Genomic DNA, 24191 nt, shown 5'->3' on the forward strand with positions numbered 1-24191 from the left:
AAAAAATTTCATTTTTGGTGTTGCCAGCAAAAAGTCGGAATTAAAATCCTATCGAGTATCTGTGGGAAATATTATCTGCGCGAGTTTTTAAATATGGACGCAAGTTTACTACATTAAAAGAGTTAAAAACAGCAATACAATGAGAAAGAAGTCAACGCTGAAATCTTTGGTTGCACGGATGTCATCTCGACTGAATAAAGTCAAAATTAATAAAGGTAAGCTTATAAATTATTAACAAACTTAATTTATCAAAATATTTAATGAAAATATCTTACTTTTTAACATGCACATATAAATAATTCTATAAAGCACAAGTTTGCTTTTCAATTATGTTGAATATGTTCAAGGAATCAGAATTCATTATTGCTAGATAATGTAACTATAAAAATAAATATAAAAACAAACAAACCAAAGAAATTATATTTCCCTTTATATTACAAATTTAATGGCTTTGTAGTCGTGCACATAGAATTTCTTTGCTAAGGCATAAAATATCTAGATAAGAAATGTATCCAAAAGCTATTCTAGAAAGCAACGAAGCGCTTATGAATGCTAAATACTTCTTTGGCAGCTATAGACATACAAATGCTTTTATTTTTTTTTAATCTAATAAGTGTTATTTTTGTATAAATTAAGTAAAACGCAAGAAGATATTTCGAAGTCAATAGTTACCTGTGCAATGGACTCTCCGAGAAGTGATCTAAACCTTCGCTAACACTACTACTAGGCGAGGGTGTGGCATCGTTGAGACCCGTTATGCCCGCCTGACGTAAAGCCTCCACACGCTTTTTGGCGCGCCCCCGACGTTTTTCGTAGCGTGACGTTTCCATAGACGCGGCACGCCGACGCACCGATTTGCCGGGTTTGGCATCGGGATTCAGCATCCACCACGAGGATTTGCCAGTGCCTTCGTTTTGTACGCGCATAAAACGATTGTGCAGCGAGAGATTGTGACGTATGGAGTTCTGAAATGAGCAGAAAGCAGGAATAAAGATTATTTATAGCAGAACTATGTAAAAATATATATACAATTCATTATTGTTTTTCAATATTACAGCGTAGATTTGAAAGCATCATATTAAAGTAATGTAAGCGCTGGCATTTTTGAACTTGCCACAATTTAAGTCAAAGAAACCGTTATAAAAATTTGCTATTGTCGCGCAATTATTGCGCAAAAAATCAGTTGGAACAAGCACAATTGTAGCTCCTTCATGCTGTGCTGGCAATTCCCCCTCTACATCGGCACATTCATAACATTTGGCGAGACTTTGGTTTGCCCGCCACCCGCCACGGTTAGTTGTCCTCATTTTCATATATCATTGCTGATGTAACAATTTGTAAGCAATTGAAAGCGCTGCGCTGCGACAACATTCCAGTCATTGTCTGCCATTCAGCGATTTCTATTCAACCACCCCAACCAGCCACGCTCTGCCCGCCATGCGACGAAGACATTTCGATAGTCTGCCGACATTTTTATCGCTTTTCTTGCGAGAAACCCCAAGGAACGCCACGCTTCTGCTGCGCTAATTGGACTGTCGTAGCGCACGCAGTGCCATTCAAAGCCATTGTCTCTGCTTCTGCTCATCGCTTCTTTTTGTTGCTGCTCGCATTTGAACATTTGAACTGTCAATTCATATTTTATGACATAAACCATAAATACTGTGCGGCAAGGACCTGTCAGCGCGCGTTGGATGTGGGGCGACAGCAGCAAAGCAAATACGACAAGAGGTGTGGCGCTGGCGTTCGGCGCGTAACCGAGATCAGTTATTGAGCACATACAAATTGAGCATGTAAAAAGCGCCATCATCTAAATACACAAGGTGCGAGGGACTCAAAACAGACTTATATGAAGCATATGCGCCATACATCGTATAAGTATGTGTTTTGTGTTATGAAAACGGCGTCACACCAACACCATTTCACCTGCTCAATGAATATGTCGCGCAATCACAGTTATACACTCACACACGCATGCATAGATGTTTTGCCAGCCATGCATGACTTACATGTGCGTTTGTATTTCCGCCGACAAGGCAACTAAGCAAATCACGCAGAAAAAAAGCAAGAACGCCAACGCCAACAGGAGCAACGTGTAAGAAAAAGGTAGTAGAAAAACGGCAGCTGAGCAAAAAAAAATTGCTGTCAGCAAACGGTGTGCAGAAAAAATTTCTAAAACGACAGTAAAACAAACCAAACTAGCAAACTCGTTGATGACGCGCCAGCAAACACGGCATTGAGCGACGGTCTGGCGCCTTTTATCGCCGTGTTACGAAGGATGCGCCGCCATCGCTCCAGCTTCACTCGTTCACTACATGTATAAATATATATATATATATAGACACCGCGCGCTCCACCCCTTCTTTCCCACTAAATGCGGCGTGGCGCGGCGACGCATCATGCCGCAGACTGCGTGGGCGTATATGCACGTAAGTTTCTGTATGTATGTATGCATGTAGACATATATCTCAATATGTGTTTATGTATATATGCGTCACTCTAAAAAAGTAAGTATAACTTAATTTTACTTTTTGCTAAACTTTTTCTTGGCGTCACTGCCAATAGTTGCGTCGGCATCCTTTTTGCACGTTTGCACACCCCTTTATGCCAACTACCTTCTTTACTACCCCCGTACTCCACTTTACCCTTCCCTTTTTCGCTGTCACCGTTGTCGTGCTCAATTTTTGGTTGTTGCCCAGGTCGTCATGGGGTTGTGCTAATGGTTTAGCCTTTGGGTTTTAGTTTACTTTGGTTTTCCAAAAAATTTCTACACACATACATTTTTTGCGGTTATATCCTTTTCACTTAATATAATCATATTTATTTAAACGCTTAAGTGCCAATCTCACATACATAAATATATAAGCGCCGTTAGTTGCGGTTGTGTGTGAGTTTGTGGGGCAATTTTCGACTTGTGACTTTGGGAAAGTTCGTAGAAATTGAAAAGTGGGTAATTTAATGGATTTGCTGCGTATTAAAGCTTTAAGTGTCAGGCTGAAACAATGTTGTGAGTGATAGGGAAGGTCAGTTTGTAATGAGGTTGCTGATGTTGTTAAGACTTTGGGACGACAAGGAAAGAAATGTTGTCAAATTTTGTTGCTAAAGACTTTTTTCAAACCGAATTTAACAAAAACAATATATTTCTTCTTTTTCAAATTAATTTTTTAGGCTATTCCCTTGAAAATTGCGCCTCCAATTTCAAATCGATACCTCGAATAGTTTCTGAGTTACAAGCTTCAACGCCGAGTAAACTTTAAAACTAAATCTTTCAAATTTGCTTGAGACATTACTAGAAGATATATCATCCGATCACAAATTAAAATTTTCAATGCAATTCTTTCTGCATTTTTTGTATATGTAGTGGATGTAGTGCTCCAGGTTTTCGGTCTAATTATAAACCAAAATGTAGGATAAACTAAAATACGCCGCCATTTTTTTCGACCGAAAGTCGGCAATATCTTCTCGTCGAGAATTTTTTTTATAAACAACCTGTTTTTAGCGCCATCAGAGATCACGTATAACCCGAAAAAATATTAAATTTTTGTCTTCAAAAAGTGTGCTGTATATTTTTAAAATATGTATAAATATATTCACTTCAAATTTTAATGTAGATTAAAGTTGAAAATTTTGTAATCCTCAAAAATAGGCATTTTTTTTAATAATAAGTACTGCTCTGCTGTATTCCTTGATGTCCGCCAAGCATTGGACAAAGTCTGTAACCAGATCTATTATTCAAACGACTAAAGGAAAAACTACCAATGCCTTATTATTTGCTGCTAAAGTCTTACTTGCACAATCGGACGATCTACGTTTGATGTCGTGATGCTGAATCGGATTTGAGACCGGTTCGTGCCCCAAGGCGGTGTACTCGCCCCCGTGCTCAACATTCTTTATACAGCAAACCTTTCAGTGGTCAACTCTGACTCCACAATGACGGCAAATTATGCTCATCATACCGCACTGAAGCATCAAGTGGCAACCCTAGTACTGCTTTCATAAAACTGCAGATATAACCTAATGTTCTAGAATCGTGGTCAAATGGAACATTGGTGTTACAAAAATTTCCCTCAAGTGACTTTATATGGTCAGTTGTTACCAACAAACACATACCGTAAACTGTTTTGGGATTTACAATTGATAAGAGGCGCACTTGGAAAGATCACGTAAAAATAAAAAGAAGTCAGCTAAGATTGAATTTGACGCGGCTATACTGGCTCCTTAGGCTAAGATCCCGCCTTTGTCTAAAGAATTAGTTGCTAATTTATAAGGTAATACTTAGGCCGATCTGGACGTATGACATTCAAATCTGGGGTGGTGCAGCGAATTTAAATTTAAAAGTAATTCAAACTTTTCAAACTAAAGTTCTGCGCACCATAGTGGCGGCTCTTTTCTATGTGAAAAACGATGTCAGGCATCTTAAGTTATTTACTGTAAAAGAAACAATCGAAGAATCTAACAGACGTTACCTCTGCCGTTTGGAGATTCATAATGCATTCATAGGTGGACCTTGTATGATTGTTAAGGTTTTGAAGTTTTGCTTCGGAATTATATTTTTAAGGTTGTGTTGTATTAAAGAATGTTTTCAAAGTGTCAAGACTTTTAATGGAACTTTACAGACGTCAGTATATATGTGACTACTATTAACTAATGACGAAGGGAATTCATCATTGATTATAATGACGATTTAAAAAAAAATTGCATGTTAATGCAGAAAAAAAGCAAGCAAGTGAAATTTGACATAAGAGAGTATGCGGATAGCTCATTAAAGTAGTATATTTTTGCCTTTCTTCAAGGCATCGATCCTTTGTTTAACTGAGTATAGAGTAGTTTTATGTGAATTTGTTTATTGTGAATGGCTCAAGTGAGATATAACTATTAAAATAACATAAAAAATTGTTGTTATAAAACAGTGAAAAGAATAGAATACGCAAGTGATAAAGTAAATTTGTTTATTTCTTTAAATTTGTAAATAAAAACTCGAATCAAACTGAAATTGTTTATAAAAAACAAGGCAATTAGACCGAAGACCAAATATATTATATAATTTTCGACAGTTATTTTTCGGCGACAAGCAGTCTGTTTGAACAGCTTTACAATATGCGCAGTTCACGGCTCCCGTATGAAGTGAATGTAAAACAGCTATGGACAGACTACTTCTTGTACAGAGTTCAGAAGTTTGGCATCCAAGCTATGAGGTTTACTCAGAAGATAACGTCGGCAAACCCTATCAGGTAAACGTATATGGTATATAAAGGGTCAGTGATGGAGAGCTGACTCGATTCAGCCATTGCCATCTGTCTGCCTGAAAACCGAAAATATCAAATATTATTCTCAAATTTCATACACGTATTTTTCTCATCAAAAAGCTGCTCATTCTCAGAATAGCCGATATAAACTACTATAGCAGGTGGCTGTCATACAAACTGAATGAACGGAATCAAGTTTATGAAAGTGATTCCTTTTTATTGGTGAAAGGATTTACAGCTGCAGTGCCACCGAGTTAGTTTTTGTTTGTTTGTATAGTTCTTGAAAAAAACTTAATTATACTAGAAATGCTTAATTCACAACATTATTAAACATTTTACTGCACATATGAGAATTTTTGTTTAAATTTATAAAAGAAAGTATGACTTTTTTATTATATTATATTATATTATATTATATTACATATATTATATTATATTATATACTTATTGCCTATATCAATTCATGGCTAGGCATTTTGATTTCTATTTACACATAAATATATATATACTTATATACCCATAAGCAGGAATATTTAACTTCGTTGTAATTAAACAAAAATATTTGGTGCCAAATTTATTAATCAAACTATGCGCGCTCATATCTTTCTACACATATGCCGCTTAAACATAAATATGTATGCTTAAATATGTGTATATGCCGTCACCCGCATCTATCAAAACTTGTGATGACATCACAATTTGCCAAACAATCAACACACGCAGATCGCCGTAAGCCAAACGTGCGCTACGGATAAGCGCTTACATATGTCTTATTAAGTGAACACACGAGTAAGCGTCTACAAACATACAAACGCGTGTATGCAAATGACTTTCCGTATACATGCGCGTATTGCTGCAAACATTTCTGGTTAAACGTGAGCGCGTTAATATTGCGTACGGCCACAATCAAGCAGCAGAAAAAGCAGAATTGTGCGCGCATTAATAGGCCACAAACGCGCGCAATATTCTAGGAAATTCCCCAAAACCAAATCAAATTTGTTGTTGTACAGCATTCGGCGCTGAAATAATTCAACGCGATTTCTAAGCGCCCTTGAAGCGCAATCGGCCTAAAAGAGTTTTAATATATACTTGCACATGAGCATACATATGTGCGTATATGTATGTACATGCACACCTTATTGAAATATACATACATACATACAACTTTGCCAACAGCTGTCTACAAATACCGCCTGTATGTATGTAAGTAGGCATGTGTGGCTCGCACAAATTACCGCCTCGTCTATTAGTTGCTCATACGCCCTCGCACACGCATCACATACACACCGCACGCATTGTTGCCAAGCATTTGAATGCTGGCTAGTTACACGCGCCCAAACAAATTATTGGCCTTTTCGCGTTCGCAATCGCGCACTAAACAAACAAATCAGCCGACGGAAAAATGTGCACAAAACACATACACACGCAGACATAGAGACATGCAGGGGTATGTGGCATATTTATGTGGGCATGTGGACATGTGTGCAATGTAAATAGCTGAGAATTTGTAGAGTAATAAATATAATTGACATGCTTATGCGTACTAGGCTACTAGGCAATGTAGCCGTTTTATGCCACACGCTTCATTGCCCCGCAACGCTACACTCGCATGTATGCATACGTGTGCCTATCAATGTCAAGCGACCGGTAGTTAAGCGAACGAAAAAAAAACCGAAAAAAATCATGGATTTGGTTGCTGTGGTGGGCGTATAATCTTACACATGCATATATTTATTTGTGCGCTTGAGTGATTTGTAGTGAAAAATTCCATACAAATAGATATGTGGCAAGTTTCGCCTGTCGTGTTGTGTATTGTATAAGCGTATGTGTTTGAAAAGTAAGCGAATTTGATATGCGCAGGGTTTGTAAGCAAGTCAGTTGACAGGATAACAGCAGCCGACTAGGATAATCACACATACATACAACAAGAAATATGTCGACTAACTAATATTTGGGCAAACTATTGTGAAGTAAAGCAAAATTTGCCGAGTTGCTTGCCTGTATATGTGTGTATCTGCCTGCGTCTTTCGGCAGCTGGTGGCAAGCAGAGACGCTGCCAGTGAATGTTTTCCAAATAACTCCTTCTACAATTAGAGCAATGATACAGGAAACCGGAAAGCCAGTGAATTATGCTCAAACTCATGCTTGTATTTTGTTTTTTGTATTATTTTGTGTGTATATGTACTTGCATGTGTGTGCATGTGCGGCATGAATAAAGCGGAAATCTCAAAGTGCAGAAAATTTTTTTTTATAAATCTTTAAGCGACGCTGTAACTGTTACTCAGCTTCAGCTACAGTCACTTACATACAAGCACACACATATTTGTCTTTGGAGAAAGGCGCTGCAAAGGCATGAATGAAATTTGTGATATCTCAATTGCAAATTGTATATATATGTATATCTATATATACACTTATTTATATATACACTCATTAAAGTATATTTTTGTAAAATTTGCATGAATAAGCCTACATGCGCTCACGGTTTAAGCCGCGCGGCTGTGAGTCAGCTGTAAACCGCAAAAATCATCGCCGTCGGCTTTCAGCGCGATAAAGCCGAAAAAAAACTTTCTTATAAATAGTGGCACCCATTTATATCCAAATCTGCACAATTTTATACATATAGCACTTATATACACAGACATCACCCTTGCTAAAATCACAGACGCCACCAACACCACCAATCCGTTCAACAAAGCTACTGCCAGCTTCTGGGCCTTCCCCAAAAAGTGTTTGCGATAGTTTTTCCCCTTTCTTTGGGCGATGCCTTGGCCCTGCCTTTTAATGCCATTAACTTAATTTGTTTGCTTTGCTGCTCTGTAATTCGCTAATTTATTGAAATGACTTTATGGGCCTATTTAAATCTGCATAAAATATATTTATATGGGTTACTTACTACACGAAAAGTAAGTAGAGGCGGTCGCCAACGACGTCTAAGGGCTAAGCGCTCTACTCACATTTGGATTTCTACTATATTTAATATAATCAAGAAGCCTGTTGGCCATGCCCACCCACAATAAATGACTACTATATAGATATTTCTTAAGAACGATATCGGATGTTAAAAGAGTGTGTGGTGGCGAGGACAGCGTGCGCTTGGTAACCAACTGTCATATTAATATTTAGTGCGCGTGACATTATTAGCTCGAAATTGTGCCAAGCGAAAATAGCAAAGGAAAAGTGAAAGTAGTTAGTTAATGTATGTGCAACTTAAAGACTTTGTTGGGCTTGCTTTGAAATATTTATAAGTAATATATATTTTTGGATTTCTATGAAATTTTTATTATTTATCAGCATATTTCATATTTTTAGAAATATTTCATCATTTCACAGCTGCTCTTAATATTGCCTCAAAAATTTATCACTCAAACTTTTCCAATAATTATGTGCATTTATTTCGCCATCGCGCACCTGCCATCGTTTATCATTATCTAAATTTAATTCTCTCAATTTTCGTGCTATTTTAAAGTGCTTTGTCTGGAATTAGCGGGCAATTTGTATACGCTTGCATATTACTGACCCTGCTGCCTAGCAGCGGCGTTGTTTGTCTTGTGTTTTACCGATAAAATCCGATAAAATAAAATAGCCAGCTATTTTCAATTGTATTATGGCATATTCTTGCTATAATGCTTATATTTTATCAGCTGTTTTATTTTAGCCGGCACTTCGCTTGAACACATTGAGCCTATTAGCGCAGTGACCAGCTAAAGACACTTGGATGTGCTTATCTCTTCATGAAAATAAAATACCTGGCATTAGCACAAAATAATCGAAAATATATTTGGATATTCAAAATTGTAAGTGGCAAATATGAGAGACTTATTAGCTTTGTTATTCTATGAAATTATTGCGAATAAAGGACTTATTTTGGATTAATTCATAAATTGCTTACTAAATTGTAGCTAATGAGAACTGATACACATAAATATAATATTTTCTTTACTACTTTTTTTTCTCAAATAATGTGGCTATTTCGATTATTTAATATAATTTATAATTTAATTTTTTTTTTATAATTTATATTTTTTTATAAAACCATGTCGAAAAAGTCTTTTCGTATTTTGTCAATAGATGTGGTTGCAGTCGTATATCTCCAGTGCTATCAATCGCATTGTATTGTAACCATATAGTATTGAAAAGGTGAGATTTTAAGCTTCATTTAACCAAAAAAATTTAATTTCCGGGAAGTTGAAAAAAAGTTACAGCTGTTCAAAAATAAGTGAAAATAATGAAGAAATTCGCTATATTTTGAAATTTTTGTATAAAAAAGTGAAGAATGCCACGCAAGCCACCAATGAAATGGGTGATATTTACGGAGTCGATGTTGTATCAGTTCGTGTAGCACTAAAATGGTTCGTTCGCTTCCGTTCTGGAAATTTCGAAATTTCGATATACACTGATGGAATAATGTCTCTAGCGGAAAAATGGCAAAAAGTGGTCGGCCAAAATGGTACATATTTACTTATTTATTTATTATTATAAGTATAAAAAAAAATAATTTAAAATTTTATTGGAAAAACGAAAAGACTTTTTCGACTACCTAATATAATAATTTGTTTTCTAATTTTTTTTCTCAAAATATGGGACCATTTTGACATTTTAACATATTTGATTACAAACGTATATTTTTCTTGTAAAAAAAATAAATATATATTTCTTCATGCTGCTCTAAAACCTTTAATAAGTCTGAATAAAATGCGAAAGCCGACTAAAATTAAAAAAATAAAATATATAAAGAACTCCCTTAATAATTACTGCCTAAATCTTAAAGCAATATCATGAAAATTTAACACATATACTACATATAATATACCTTATATAAATAAAAAGCATTGCTTTAGCAACGCAGATGGCAAGGCGTAAATATATACTACGCTCTAATTCTTTTGTATATTGGTCACACTTAAATAAAAAAAAAATGTTGCAATTTTCCTCTGAAAAAATGGCTTTCATCGCAGTTACCATAGAAAAGCCTTAGTTTCCTTTCTGCAGTATCTTTTTCCGCACTTGCTGCTTTCTCACATTCTTCTGCTTTGTGATAAGAAGTCATTAGGTATGTAGAATCGACGAAATAATGAAATTTATGTTACAGATACACATAAATAGAATAGAAATTGTAATGTGTTGAATTTTAGCGTCATAAATATTTCTAATTTTTCAATTTATGTGTATTAGCAATATTTAAATTAAAGCAAAGGCAATGAAATTTTGAAATTCAGTGTTGGCTAAGGAAATGTTCACACAAATTGCATCTGCGTATAAAACATTTTAACGCAAACTTTTACTGTTTAAAATATACATAGTATATAATTAATGGTTGGCAGACATGCCTCGTTCTGGATGATCCTCGACCTATTCAACTGATGAAAATATTAAAAAAGTGAAAGGTGTGGTGCTTGAAAATCGTCAGGCAATTTTGGAGAGATAGTAAGTGACTACATCTTTCGAGAGTCCGTTCGAATGATTCTGTTAGATATTTTGGTTATGAAACTCGTTCTTGCTCGACCCGTCTCGATAAAGCTGATTTTTTTTCGCAAGGAGTATCTTAAGCTGGTCTATTGTTCATGTGATTTCCGATCCCACATTCATGGAGAGTATTATAACTGGCGGTGAGATATATGTAGGTTTAGGAGTCTGACATGGAAACAAGTCAACAGTAATTGGAATGGAGGGGAAAAAACGAGCCGAAAGCAAAAAAAAATATACCAAAGTCGCTGAAAAATCAAGGCGATGTTCTTTGGTTTTTTCAATATTCGTGATTTGGTGGATCATGATTTTGTTCCGGAGGGACAGACGGTCAATACGGTGTTCTATTTGGCGATACTAAGGCGTTTGCGTGAGGACTTCTGTCGAAAACGGGCGGAATCGTGGAAAAACCATTCATGGATTTTACACGATGATTATGCACCATCGCATCGAGCCACGATTGTGACCAAATTAAAGCCAAAAACTCAATGAATACCATCGATCAAACACCGTATTATCCATATTTGGCGTCGTGTGAGCTTTCCTTGACCCTCAAACTGAAATTACCGCTCCATAAAAACCGTTTTCAGTCGATCGAAGAAGTAAAACAAAATTCGCTGAAGGAACTGATCGCAAAAAGTGCTTATGAAAAGTGTTTCGAGGACTGGAAAAAAATCGTTAGGTGTATTACATCTGGTGGGGATTATTTTGAAGGCGATAAAATAAATATTGATGAATAATTAATATATATGCAGAGGATCACGTTCAAATCATAAAATGATTCTGCCGGTAACAGAAAGCTACTTAGCAAATTTAGCTGTATAAAATTAGTTTTTGGAAGTCACTATTAACGACATTTGTTCTAGATGCTCCCCTTAGCCAAGAAAGCGTGTGCGAATAAAAATTTGTGTCACCACGCCGGCAATATCTACGTGCAACCAACACAAACTCACGAACCACGAGTACACATTATGTCTTTACATACATATGTGTATGTAGCATATAGCATATTCCGTAGATATGATTATCGGATATAACCCAGCAACACATGACATATTTCTTCAAAAAGAAGCACAAGCACACGCACATATATAGTTGACTAAAAATAGACCGAAGGAGATAATTAGCGCTCAACAGTCAGCCAACAGCTGATAAAAGCATGAAATACACATGAAAAAATACAAAATTACTAACGAATATTAAAGTTAAATATTGAAAAGTAAAAGCAAAAACAAAAATTAAAATTATGATTTGTACAAAAAATTAAGAAAATTGTGTGAAATAATAAAAACTACCAAAAAAATTACACCGTAAATAATTACTAACTAAAACTGTAATCTACGCAGAAAATGAATGGTTACAACAAAAAATAAGCTTTATGCTAAACCCGAAAAATTTTCCCCAACTTATCTAAAAACAGTTTAATGGCACATAATAATAATTATCGCATTTCGATTAAGTTCAAGCAGAGGCCATTCACATAGCAGTCAACCAAACAGACGGGCAATCAGCGCTTCAACATTGTTGCTTTAATACACATATTTGTATGTGTGTGTGTGTAGAGCAACATTTGTTAGTATGTGCTGTGTACTATTTTTAGTATGCGTGTTTGTGTGTGCGCGTTGTCTGATAAGCCAGTCAGTTAGTCGGCAGTAGGCTCTGCGTATCACGACACGTCTGTATCTGTTGTTGTTGTTGTGGGCGACTCGGCGATGATAGGTAAGCGCCACGCGAAAGCTTCGCAAAGCGGTGGTGTAGCATGAGAGGCAGGCGGCTGCAAATATGTATGTATATGTGCGTACGTGTAATCTATGTACATATGTACATATATATGTATGTATAATAGTGATATGCAAAAGTTAACTACTCTGGTATTGAGGTCAATTATGCGGCACTAGGAGGTACTCGTATAATATTTTAATAAACATTTTATTCGTTTATAGTTGTTGTATGTCTCAATTAGTGCGTTAAAAGCCCGAGAGTTATCAGTGAAATGATAGCAAAGGCGATAAGCGTTTGAATTATTTTGAGTAATTTTTTAAGAAGCGAATTTGAGTTGTATAGCAATGCTATAAATAAATTGTAAGCTAAATTAAATTTAATATGAAAAGTTTTTTTTTTTAATTTTAAGATTTTGAGATATTTGAGTATAAGGCTGTCAACGCCATTTGGCGTTTTTGGTTAGTGATTGACCAAAAAGTGTTAAAATATGAGCTATTTTTATTTCTGAACGCCAAAATGTAGGCAACTTTACAAGAACAAAATTTTTTTTAGCATAATTTTAGGCTCTCAGTTTACGAATGCACAAAAATTAATATTAATATATGAGAATAGTAATAAATGAGTCCCACTAACTAGGAAAACCACATTTTGTTGAAATATCATTTACCCAACGAATCTAAAGTACAATTTCCGTATACTTTTTTGTCACAATGTTTACTATATTAATATTATATATACAAATTCCCCAGTCCTTTTCACTTCGTTTTAAGCAATTGCTGCTAAAAGTTGGCTTGTGCAGCTTAGTTTGATTTCTAAACGCCTAAATGTAGGCAACTTGAGTTCAATTTTATTTGTGTAGCATACTTTTCGGCTATCGGGATATGACTTCGGGATAACTTATTGGTCTTATTGGTCTATGGTCACTATATTAAATTAACGTAAAAAAACAATTAGACAACTTTGATCACGCCGAGAAGATACAACATTCCTTTAGTATAGTTTTAGGCTGTTGAGCACCCAGATGTAACGCTACATGCACATTTCTGTTAATTATATGTATAACCAGATATATTTTTCAGGCAACTTTCTTTTACTGTGAGTTAAAAAATTATGTTTAGCAAAGTTTTAGGCTGCTGGACTCATTAAGTTCCTTAGAGCCTTTAAAATATTTTGCATAAAATTTGGATCACGAAATTTTCGGAATAGTAATTTCAGTTTATTAGAGAATTATATACTTTTTTTCAGGTAATTTTTGTTAATATGAATTTAAATAATATATTTAGTATACTTTTAGGCTCATTCACTTTTCTAAAGCCTTTAAAATATATTATGCTCTAAATGCATAAAATCGCGAATTTTTCGGAACAGTAATTTAAGTTATTTTCAAAGGAAACTATTTAAACAAGAGAAGAAGAACAAAGGTTAGAACGGATGTCTAAAATTTTGCACTTACGAGTAGTAAGTTAGGATGCAGATAATTTTAAATAATTTTGAATGGAATATTACTCATTATTATTGAGTTTTATCTAATCATTTTTAACCTAATTTTTAAAAAACTAATAAAATTCTGTCAATGTCAATGAAAACAATAATTTTTTTGTAGTGCCAGGCCACTAATTACAGTTACTGCCACTTTGACGCCTTGCACTGTATGGCGTGCTATGGAATGCATGCGTGCTTAAGGCATACCGCAATTTAAATATTTAGTGGTCAAACACCTTCAAAAGTCTAATTTTAGAACATAACTTGCAGGAAAATCAATAAACTACAAACTGGTTTGCAAATATAAAATAAAACAAAAAAACAAAAATTTAAAATAATTATATGCTGCCTAGAAAACAATGTGCTCAAGTTGAAAATGGAATTTTCCAGCCACTCATTTATATTTGAAATATATACATACATATGTATATACATATGTATGTATGAAAGAGTTTTCACGACAAGGTAGCTGCAGTCACACACAAGCATATTCTTGTGTTATTAGTATTTTTTTGTGTATTTGTTGTATTTCTATCTAATCTCATTGAAAAAATCATGCCAACCGCCAAGTGAACAGCTGCAATATTTCTCAGCAATGGACAACTGGCGGACCAGACCGGGCCGCTAACCTCGGCTAAATGCGCGCTGCGCAAAAATGATAAAAAATACAGTAATATAAAACAAATGCGGTGACATTCTTTATATTTATACATTATTTGTTGGTTGAATGAAATGGCAATAGAAAAAATCGCTGCAAAAATAAAACGCATTTAGATTCGAAATAAAGATACACGTCAATTTTAAATCAGATGCTTTGTCAGCGTAAGCTCAGAGGTTGTGGGCGAGCGCTTTAATAACGGTGCAAATGAATACTTGAATGGGAGTGCTTTTGTTGAAAATGAATTCAAAGTGTGGAGTTTGGTTATAGAAGTGAATGAATTTGCAAAAATTTCTATCAAGTAATATAAATAAATGTTAATAGAAAATATACATTTAAATTCATATTTTTTATGAAGTATTTTTTTTTATTATTATTTTTTCTCTATTTTTCCTTCCTATTCACAATTTTTGATTGAGTTTCCCAAAAATTCTCTAAATATATTTTTATAAGATATGTAAGCCTTAAGCATTAAAATTAACATACATACCTACCCACACTATATTATATCTGAATTACATTTATCGCTAAGTTTGCAGAAATTGCATTATTTATTTCTCGCTCAAGCATTTTGCTCGCTGTAATCAGTTTAGACCTGTGCTGCGCATTCATTGAACTTGTAATTGGATGCGCGTGCGAGCGCGCTTTTCTATCCGCTACTTCAGCAAAAATACATATTTAGCTTTTCTATAAAATAAATAAATAAATGTGAGGCTAGTGTTTTGGTTATTAAACTCGGTTGAAATTATTTATTAATGTCGAAAACTGCTTTTGTAGCAAATTTTCAATAAATATTGACTTTAGCGAGTTAAGCAGCAGACTTTTGCTGACATTGACAATGCAAAAAGTTGAACTTGAGCACTTCCTGCTTGATATTTTTGAAGTGATTTTCCCTTACACCTGTGAGTAATGTGTTAATGACCTAATGTATTTGGAACAAGCATTTATTTTGTGGATTAGGGGTAGTAAAAATTATTCGATTGAAATGTTAGACATATCCGAATTTCTCTATATGAAATATACTTATGTAATTTCTCATTGATTTTGAAGGTAACTTAACCTTGTATTTTTCTCAAAGAAACAAAATTTCACAACTCGAGCGTTACTGGTTATCTATATTCGAATATTATTCAGGAGACTGGGTTAGGTTTGGCTAGATGGTTGATCAAAGATCACACGTGGACTACCATGTGTGGTCTTTTGTGAGGCCATATAACAGAAGACCTTCTGTCTTCGAACTTATAAATTAGCGAAACGCTTAGTAGCCAAGTAGCTCGGTGGGATTTCTCAAGGCTTTTCATAAAGGAAGTATTGAGTTGTTTCCACCTCATCTTCTTCCGATCGACCTTGAGCCAAAAGGCTTTTGCGACAGCACATGCACCGATGTTGGCCCAATGCTGACCCAGCTTCTGCGAATCCCAGCCATTTAGTAGTAGAACACAAGAAGATGCGAGAGCACTGACCCGCTCCCATTGCACCTATAGCCTTTCTACGGTGTCTTATCTTGTTAGTTCATCAACTTTGCAGTTTCCTGCGATTGCGTTATGGCCTGGTCTATCATAAAGTCTTATCACAAAGTCTTACCAAAAAGTCTTATCACAAAGTCTTTTTACAAAGTCACTCGATGCTATTGATAGCGAAGTTAGGCACTCTTTGACCATCCCTGAATGCACTGTTGATGAGTTCAATGCTAGTATCGCTGCTCTGCTATCCAAATAATAGGCCACTTCTCTGAAGGAGACTGCACTCCGGAGCAGTAAATCCACTGCTACCTTATTGGCTGCAAAGTCGGCTTGGAAGACACTACAATAGTCAGGAAGTCTGAAGCTGGAGTTGATAGAGAGCTCCTGACAGTAAACCTCTCCACCAACCTTCCCCCCAAGCTTTGACCCATCCGTAAAGAAGCTCACCGACCCTCTTCATCAACGGCTTCTTCCCACCCACAACTCCCTCGCCGGTATATGGGTAGAGAAGAATTTTACTGACTTCTTAAAAGCTCTTTTCAACAATACAAAGTAAGAATATAGTAGTTCCAAAGTAACTAGTCCTTTTGGAGCCGAATTTGGTTACATTTTCATACAGGTTAGATTAGAATACATACACTGGTTGGCTGCCGTGCCTGTTCTCTGTAATGCCAGATGGAGGTTCATTATTCGTTCCAGTTGAAATTTACGTCGTGCAATACATCAGGACGATTTTTGCAAAATTTAGTAGAGACTTTATATACACTATAATTCGGATATTTATCCAGTCTCTTGAACTATGAAGCTCCGAGTTCTAGATAAAGCCTGAGATAGGCAAAGGAGGTGTTCCAGCATCGCTCGCGTTTTTACTTGCCTTCTATTGACTATGTGGGTCATCGTCAATAATCCCCATACAACTCACATGTGATGGCAGTAAGTTGTGATCTGTGACTAGGCCGGCAGCCGTCCTGCAGTCCTTACGAGACCGCGTGCTAGAAAGCCTGCATGTCGTCTTTTCATATAACGCTTAATCCGCCTTTACTCCAAAACCATGGATTTTATTAAAATAACAATAAATAATAAATGCACTGAATGCAAATCTAAACGAAACACCAAAGATATGATATTCACTTGTTGCATTCTCCATTCTTTAACATCCAAATAGCTACAATCAATGCAAATGCGGAGCCAAAAAACCACGAAGCCATTTAATAACGCTTCACATAAATCTAAATATGAAAAGCTCGCATTCCTTATCACACGCCATTTAACAACCACAAATTGACACAAGAAATGCGCAAGAAATACAAAATATAAACATTCAACAAGAATTGCAAGGAAGAAAACAAGAAGAAGAAGAAGAAGAAAAGAAAAGCCAGAAATAATAGAATGCAGTAAATGAGCACAATTTGAATTAAATGCTGACAACTGGCAAGCAAACTGCGCGCTCAACTAGACAAGTGCACTCGCTCGAAGGACATAAAAAAGGATATTCATGTGGCAAGTGTCATATTGATTGTGTTGCCACAAACTTGTCCGACTAATGCACACACACATGTATAAATATTTGTATATTGCGTGGCCATTGCTGTTGTTTGTGCTGCAAATATCTTCCGGCGCTCGTTTGTTGGTCATTTGCTTGCAGAGGAGACGACCAAGCGCTTGCGAAAATTATATGCCAAAAGGAGATCATCATATATGTACATATACATACATTTGTACATACATACATATATACAGGGGGATATTAAATACGAAAGCGTGCAGAACAAGTTGAATAATACCACTACAGCTGCATGTATATGTGGACTCGTTTGGTGTTCGGCTAAAGACGCTCGCGCAAATGTATGCTATTGGCTTTAAGTGCATTGCCCCAAAAACTATACATTGTAGTACATTTGCAGAAGAATTGGCGTAATGTAAGAGTGACATAAATGTGGCAGCGACTAAATTGAGCCAAGTTCAATTCAATAGTTGACAAGAGGGGGCATCTCCGCACAATAATTTAAGTCATCAAAGTGGATTTGTAAGTCCATTGAAAAAGTTTTCTGCATTGAATGGAAATGGCGTCGTCGTCTAACCAGCGATGGTCAAACAATCAACACTTCCACGCACACACATATATGTATGTGTGTGTTAGTTTGCTGTTGGTGGACAACGCAATGGATTCACTTGTCTGGTTTGCAGACGATTATGTGGATAAGCGCTTGTCATCGAATAAATACTCATAAATGCTTTGGAGGAATTAGCGGAAAATGTGCATTGCACACATACATACAAGTACATAGAAATTATTTTGTATATGTATATACATGTACCCTGCAGAGATTGAAACTAGTTTATAACTGGTTCAAGACTAACGTGGTATGCTATAGTTCCAGCTTTCATGTTCCTTCTTATGCTAGAAATTATTGGCAAGTTTTAAGGGTTATATCGCCTTGGGAATTTAAAAAAATGTATTGTATCTTTGCTTATACAATATTTTGATTGCATGTACGTTTGAAAATATTCTTCGAAAATTTGAAGGAAATAATTTCCAATATAGTTTCGAAAAATTAGTGTAATTGGCTGTCAAATTTTAACTCTTTCTTCTCGAAATGCTGTTTTCAGAGCTGATGAGGTAATGTTCTTTTAAATCGCTGAACCAATCGGTTTGAAATTCATCGTTATATTTGGTAGTAATGAGAGGAATAAAAGTTTTGGTAATAGTTCAAATTTTTTAAAGGGTTTATGGGTTTCAAAAAATGGAATATTTTTATTGTCGTATTAAATTCTACAACAGCTAGAATATTGTCCTAAATTTTCAGGTTGATCCAGGTAACAGTTTCGGAGATACTACTTTGAAAACTTGCACCCTCGAGGCTAGCTAGGCTAAGTGCGCCGTCTTTAACGCGTTTTTCTCGAAACTATGTACAACTGTGTCGGTTGGCAAGATTTCTCGGGAACTACTCAACCGATCTTCATGAAATTTTACAAAGGCCTCATGAAATACAATTCTTAAAGAGATTGATTCGATGAAGTATAGATTACAACTACTTGAAAAAAAAATTTCGCGAAATTTTCACTTAAATTTTCATATTTTTGTTATAATGTTTGCCAAAAATCCAAATTTCAGCTTTTTTTCTTCGTCCAATTTCTAAGTCAAGGTTTTAACTAAAACACGTATTTTTTACTTTAGATGATCCTGTAAGAAGTTATCCTGCCAACGCTGGTGCATTTTTTTCTCGGAGGGGTCACCGGAAATGGCATCTCAATGGCCGACTTTAAAACATTTTTTTCCAAAAATTTCAAAATTTCTTTGTTATTAGTGTGTCTAGTAAAATATTTAATTTTTTATATGAAAAAAAAATTGGAAAAGTGCTGTTTTTTACCCGAAGAAACTCATGTAACCCTTTAAGTTGTCATTATCTTACTAGCGAAAGCTAAGTTTACTTCCCTGATGACTTTTTTTTAGATTCGTATTTATGCGGCCTGTTCATATCACTCTAGCTCATATTTAAAAATTAGAGATAAACATTAATATATTCACTGTATCCACTTATAGGCAACCCAAATTTGAATCGTGTTTGAGAAATTGTTTGATTTTGACCAAGTTCACTTAAATAACACGTGGATCAATAAGTCCCGGGACTAAATAAGAAAAACACATTTTCTTGGCAAAACTCGACTTTATTCATCAACATAGTCTCCTTCAAGAGCAACACAATCAGTCCAGCGCTTCTCTAACTTTTTAATACCTTTCTTATAGAACGATTTATCTTTGGCCTCGAAATAAGCGTTCGTTTCGGCGATGACTTCCTCGTTGGAGTAGAATCTCTTTCCTTGGAGCATATTCATGCAATTTCGCTATTGTAGCGAGCGACTTATGACACGGCACATTGTCTTGGTGAAAGAACACTTTCTTCTTTTTCATATGGAGCCGTTTCTCAGCGATTTCGTCCTTCAAACGCATCAATTGGCCAATGCAACGTTCACTATTGATGGTCTTACCTTTTTCAAGGTAGTCGATGAGCAAAACTCCATGAGCATCCCAAAAATACTGAAGCCATAATCTTACCAGCCCGCTTTGAACGCTTCTAACCGACTGCAGTCCACTCGGCTGACGACCGCTTTGACTCCGGAGTGTAGTGATGGATCCAGGTTTCGTCCATTGGCACATACCGGTGCAAAAAATTCGGTTTTTTCCGGCGAAACAGCTTCAAACAGCGCTCAGAATCAACGACACGTTGTCGTTTTTGATCCACCGTGAGCAAACCCGGCACCCACTTTGACAACAGCTTCCTCATAGACAAATGTTCATGCAAAATAGTGCACACACTGCCGTATAATGTCTTTAAGGTGTCAGCTATTTCACGCAATTTCAATTTACGGTTTTCAAAAACGATTTGGTACACTTTTTTGATGGTTTCCGGTGTGACTGCCTCGTTTGGCCGGCCAGAGCGTTCAGCACATTCAGTGTCTGTACGACCACGTTTAAAGTCAGCATAGCACCGACAAATGGTTGTTTTTAATGGAGCAGATTTCCCGTAGCACTTTTCAAGCCATTGCTGAGCTTGCACTGTATTTTTCTTCATCAAAAAGCAATGATAAATCAACACATGAAACTGTTTCGAATCCATTGTTTTGAGAATATCAAGACAAGCGTCACTTAAATCACTGTAACTCGTGAACTAATCATCAGAATGACATGAAATTTTGACAGGTATCTTTTGTTGGTACTTACGAAAAATCATACGGAACTTTTGTTGGCAACGCCATCTACATATGCGTCGGTCCCGGGACTTATTGATCCACGTGTTATTTGTACTTCGAAGCTCCAAATATCAAAAAAGGGGTTTATACGAAAAATTATTAACAAGCTTGCAAGCAAAAATAAATTAAATTTAAATATTTCTGTAAAGTATTTTTTTACATGTACTTACATATGAATGGAATGACCTTTTTTCCTATTGGGTATGCATGATTATTCAATGTAACTTGTAATTGCCTCATATTAAGACATTCTCAGTCTTTAATTCAGTAGGAAGAATGTTTATATAAAAGTACTATTGGCACACTTTTTGCCTCTCGCTTGGCAGTCGCTTATAATGGGAGAGTTGATTAATTGTATACTGAGGCCACAGAGGCAAGTCTTCGGCATATAACATATACCCCTACATACACATATGTATGTAGTTGATCCTGGGCTATGACAAGTAATGATGATTTTCTCTGTCATTGCGTATTTAGAAATTAATTTATCAAACTGTTCAATACGACGCGTGTGAGCTTCCAGCAGGTCTTTAAGCTTCTTCAGCATAAAAGAATCAAATACTGAAAAACCAATTCTTCCCAACATCATAAGTAAAATTTATGATGCAGGTGTGAATAAAATTGCTACAAACTATTTTTATACTTTTAGTTCTAACTTGCAACGATAAATTTTTACACACACAAAAAATATGTATGTATACATTTTTAAAACCCTTCAACGATAATTTTTACAGAAAAACAGTTTCACCACTGCAATATGAAATAGTTTTTACATTATTGTCTTTTCCGCTGCTGACAATTTCTATCCACACACACACACACAAATTCCCGGAATATCCGTATGTCCGCACGTAGTTATCTCGGCGGCAGGACGACATCCCTCATTACGGGGCGCCAAGGCGTCTTTGCGACGCCAATATGCGCGCATTCTCGCGATTAATCGAATTGTTTGCTGCTCGCTGCCGAGCGCTACTTTTATCTGCTATTCATTTTTATCCCAGGCGAAGAAAAGTAATATAATAATATGTATTTATATAATGTTCGTATGTGTGTGTGTGCTACATAACTGTGCATGAGTAACCAGGAAGTTCAGTACTTTGTATGGATTGAATTCCGCAAAAGTTTTGTAACAATTTGCGCGATACTAATCTGTGCAGTTGACTACCCTCAATGCCCGCCGCATAAGCTGACAGAGCGGAGATATGTATGCGTTACATACGTACAAAGTGACATATGTACATATGTATATGTATATATAGCGAATCTGCTATGCGGTGGGTGGTGGTGAGTTTCTTAGAATTTGCAATGCTGTAAAGCCCCGTCCAATGTTGATAACAATTTGCAAATATACCCAGTAGGGAATTGAATTGGTTTTTCTTTACTCATAAATTTAAATTTTGTTTGTCATTCTCTTACCGATTCTATTGATTTTGACACTCTTGCAACATTTTGTAACAGAGTATAATAATTTTGTTCAACTAAGGGTTGTTTGTATCACCTAAAGCTAATTGGGATAGATTTAGGGTTACATGCAAATGATCTGGCTGGCGGTCAGTCGAACTGTCCGTGAAAGCGATATAAAGAAAAAATATTGAGATATAAGGGGTTTTTATTATAGATGACCGGAATCGGTTTTTGTCACAATATCCTTTTTTCGATAGATCACGGATGAGAAGAGTCAAGCTGTGATGTAATTTTTATTCAGTATTGTTTGGCATTTCATTATGGAAAGACTTACGTCTGAACAGCGTTTACAAATCGTTCAACTTTTTTACGAAAATTCACGTTCTTTAGAGAATGTGTTTCCCGCGCTTCGCTCAACTTAAGGTCAACATAATCGGCCTGCTGAACGTACTATTCGCAACACCATCACCCTTCTTGAGAACCAGCATTAGATAATATTCGACCGAATAGACCACATCCATGAAGAAAATATGGTAACCGTAGCTGAGAGTATACACGAAGACCGTGAATAGTCGATGCGGGCCGTCAGAAGTAACTCGGACTGACGTACAGAACGAGATCTTAAATGGAAAGCGTACAAATACAGCAAGAACTAAAACAATCTGCTCAAACGACCTGCCCAACCGACTTCGCTTCGCTATATGAACCCTTGAAAGTTCTAAGAAGATCCGACGTTTTCGACGCACATTTTGTTCAGCGGTGAGTCTCATTTCTGACTCAATGGGTTTTGTAAACAAGCAAAATTGCCGCATTTGGGACGAAGTGAGGTTGAAGAGCTGCCATTTCATCGAGAAAAAAATGTTCGGGCCGGTGAAATCATCGCTCCATATTTCTTCAAAAATTATTCCGATGAGAACGTAACCGTTAATGTCGACCATTACCGCGCCATGATAACCGACTATTTGATGCCTGAAAGTGAAGTCCGTGAACTCGGCGACATTTGGTTTCAACAAGACGGCGCCACTTCCCACACATTGCATCCATCAATGGATTTATTGAGAGAATACTTCGATGAGCAGATAATTTCACATTTTGGTCCGGTCAATTGGCCACCAAGATCGTCTGATATCACAACGTTAGACCTTTTCCTGTGGCAATAAGTAAAGTCGAAAGTCCATGGGCCATTTTGCTTCGATTCGGGCCTTGGAGCAAAACTTCACGTGTGTCTTTCACCAGTTACCAGTCGAAATGCTCGAAAGAGTCATCGAAAATTGGACTCAATGGATGGATCATCTGATGCGTAGCCACAGCCAATATTTGAAAGAGATAATCTTCAAAAAATAAATTTCAAAGAATATTCTCCATTAAATTTGAAGTTTTTGTGTTTTTCTTTTAAAAAAGTAGAGAACCTCGAACCACGATGGAATCATTAAATCAAAAGATAAATGCGTTAGAAAAATAAAATTTTACACCCGAGATCATAGGTGAAAGTTTTATTAGAGTCGATGTCAAAATTTGCCGACGACCTTGGCACCGAGTACATTTAAGTGACCTGCTCGACCGATTTCAACCAAATTCGCACTTATCATTTCCATATTTGTTATATTTATATCTGTACTCTAATTACAAATGCATTTTTCTCAATTGTTTCACTTAAAGCAACCAGAAAGAGTAGCAACTAGTTGGACAAGGCAGTTGAGCGGATTTTCTTGGAATTGTTGTCAAGAAAGTTGGCTGCTTTTGCTATAAAAGCAGTAATCACATATTCCAGAGAAATTTCGCAAAGTTCGAAGGCCATAGAATTCATTAAACAATAAGGAATGCCTGCAAAAGAATGCACCAAGTTTGTAGAGTTGAAAACCGCATTCTCAACGCTGAAACATGTGGAGCTATAAACTATGTGAAAGAACTAGAGGAAAGTATAAATGAGAAAAGTAGCAATGACCTAGCCCAAGTTGACATTAGTTAAAGTGCTTGCTTCGCGCTTTCAAAAGCTAAAAA

The 24191-nt window shown here is 36.1% G+C and overlaps 1 protein-coding gene across 3 annotated transcripts in view; it reads right to left on the reverse strand.

Annotated features, from left to right (window-relative positions):
• LOC126761443 (forkhead box protein O) overlaps positions 1-24191 on the reverse strand; it is a 103964-nt gene that overhangs the window by 35736 nt on the left and 44037 nt on the right. For all 3 annotated transcript variants that reach the window (XM_050477610.1, XM_050477600.1, XM_050477591.1), the window contains one exon: positions 673-965. In XM_050477610.1, the coding sequence (XP_050333567.1) occupies positions 673-965 (293 nt within the window). The remainder of the gene's footprint in view (positions 1-672; positions 966-24191) is intronic.

This window comes from Bactrocera neohumeralis, chromosome 2 (genome assembly GCF_024586455.1).
Source record: "Bactrocera neohumeralis isolate Rockhampton chromosome 2, APGP_CSIRO_Bneo_wtdbg2-racon-allhic-juicebox.fasta_v2, whole genome shotgun sequence".
In the NCBI taxonomy this organism is placed as follows: domain Eukaryota; kingdom Metazoa; phylum Arthropoda; class Insecta; order Diptera; family Tephritidae; genus Bactrocera; species Bactrocera neohumeralis.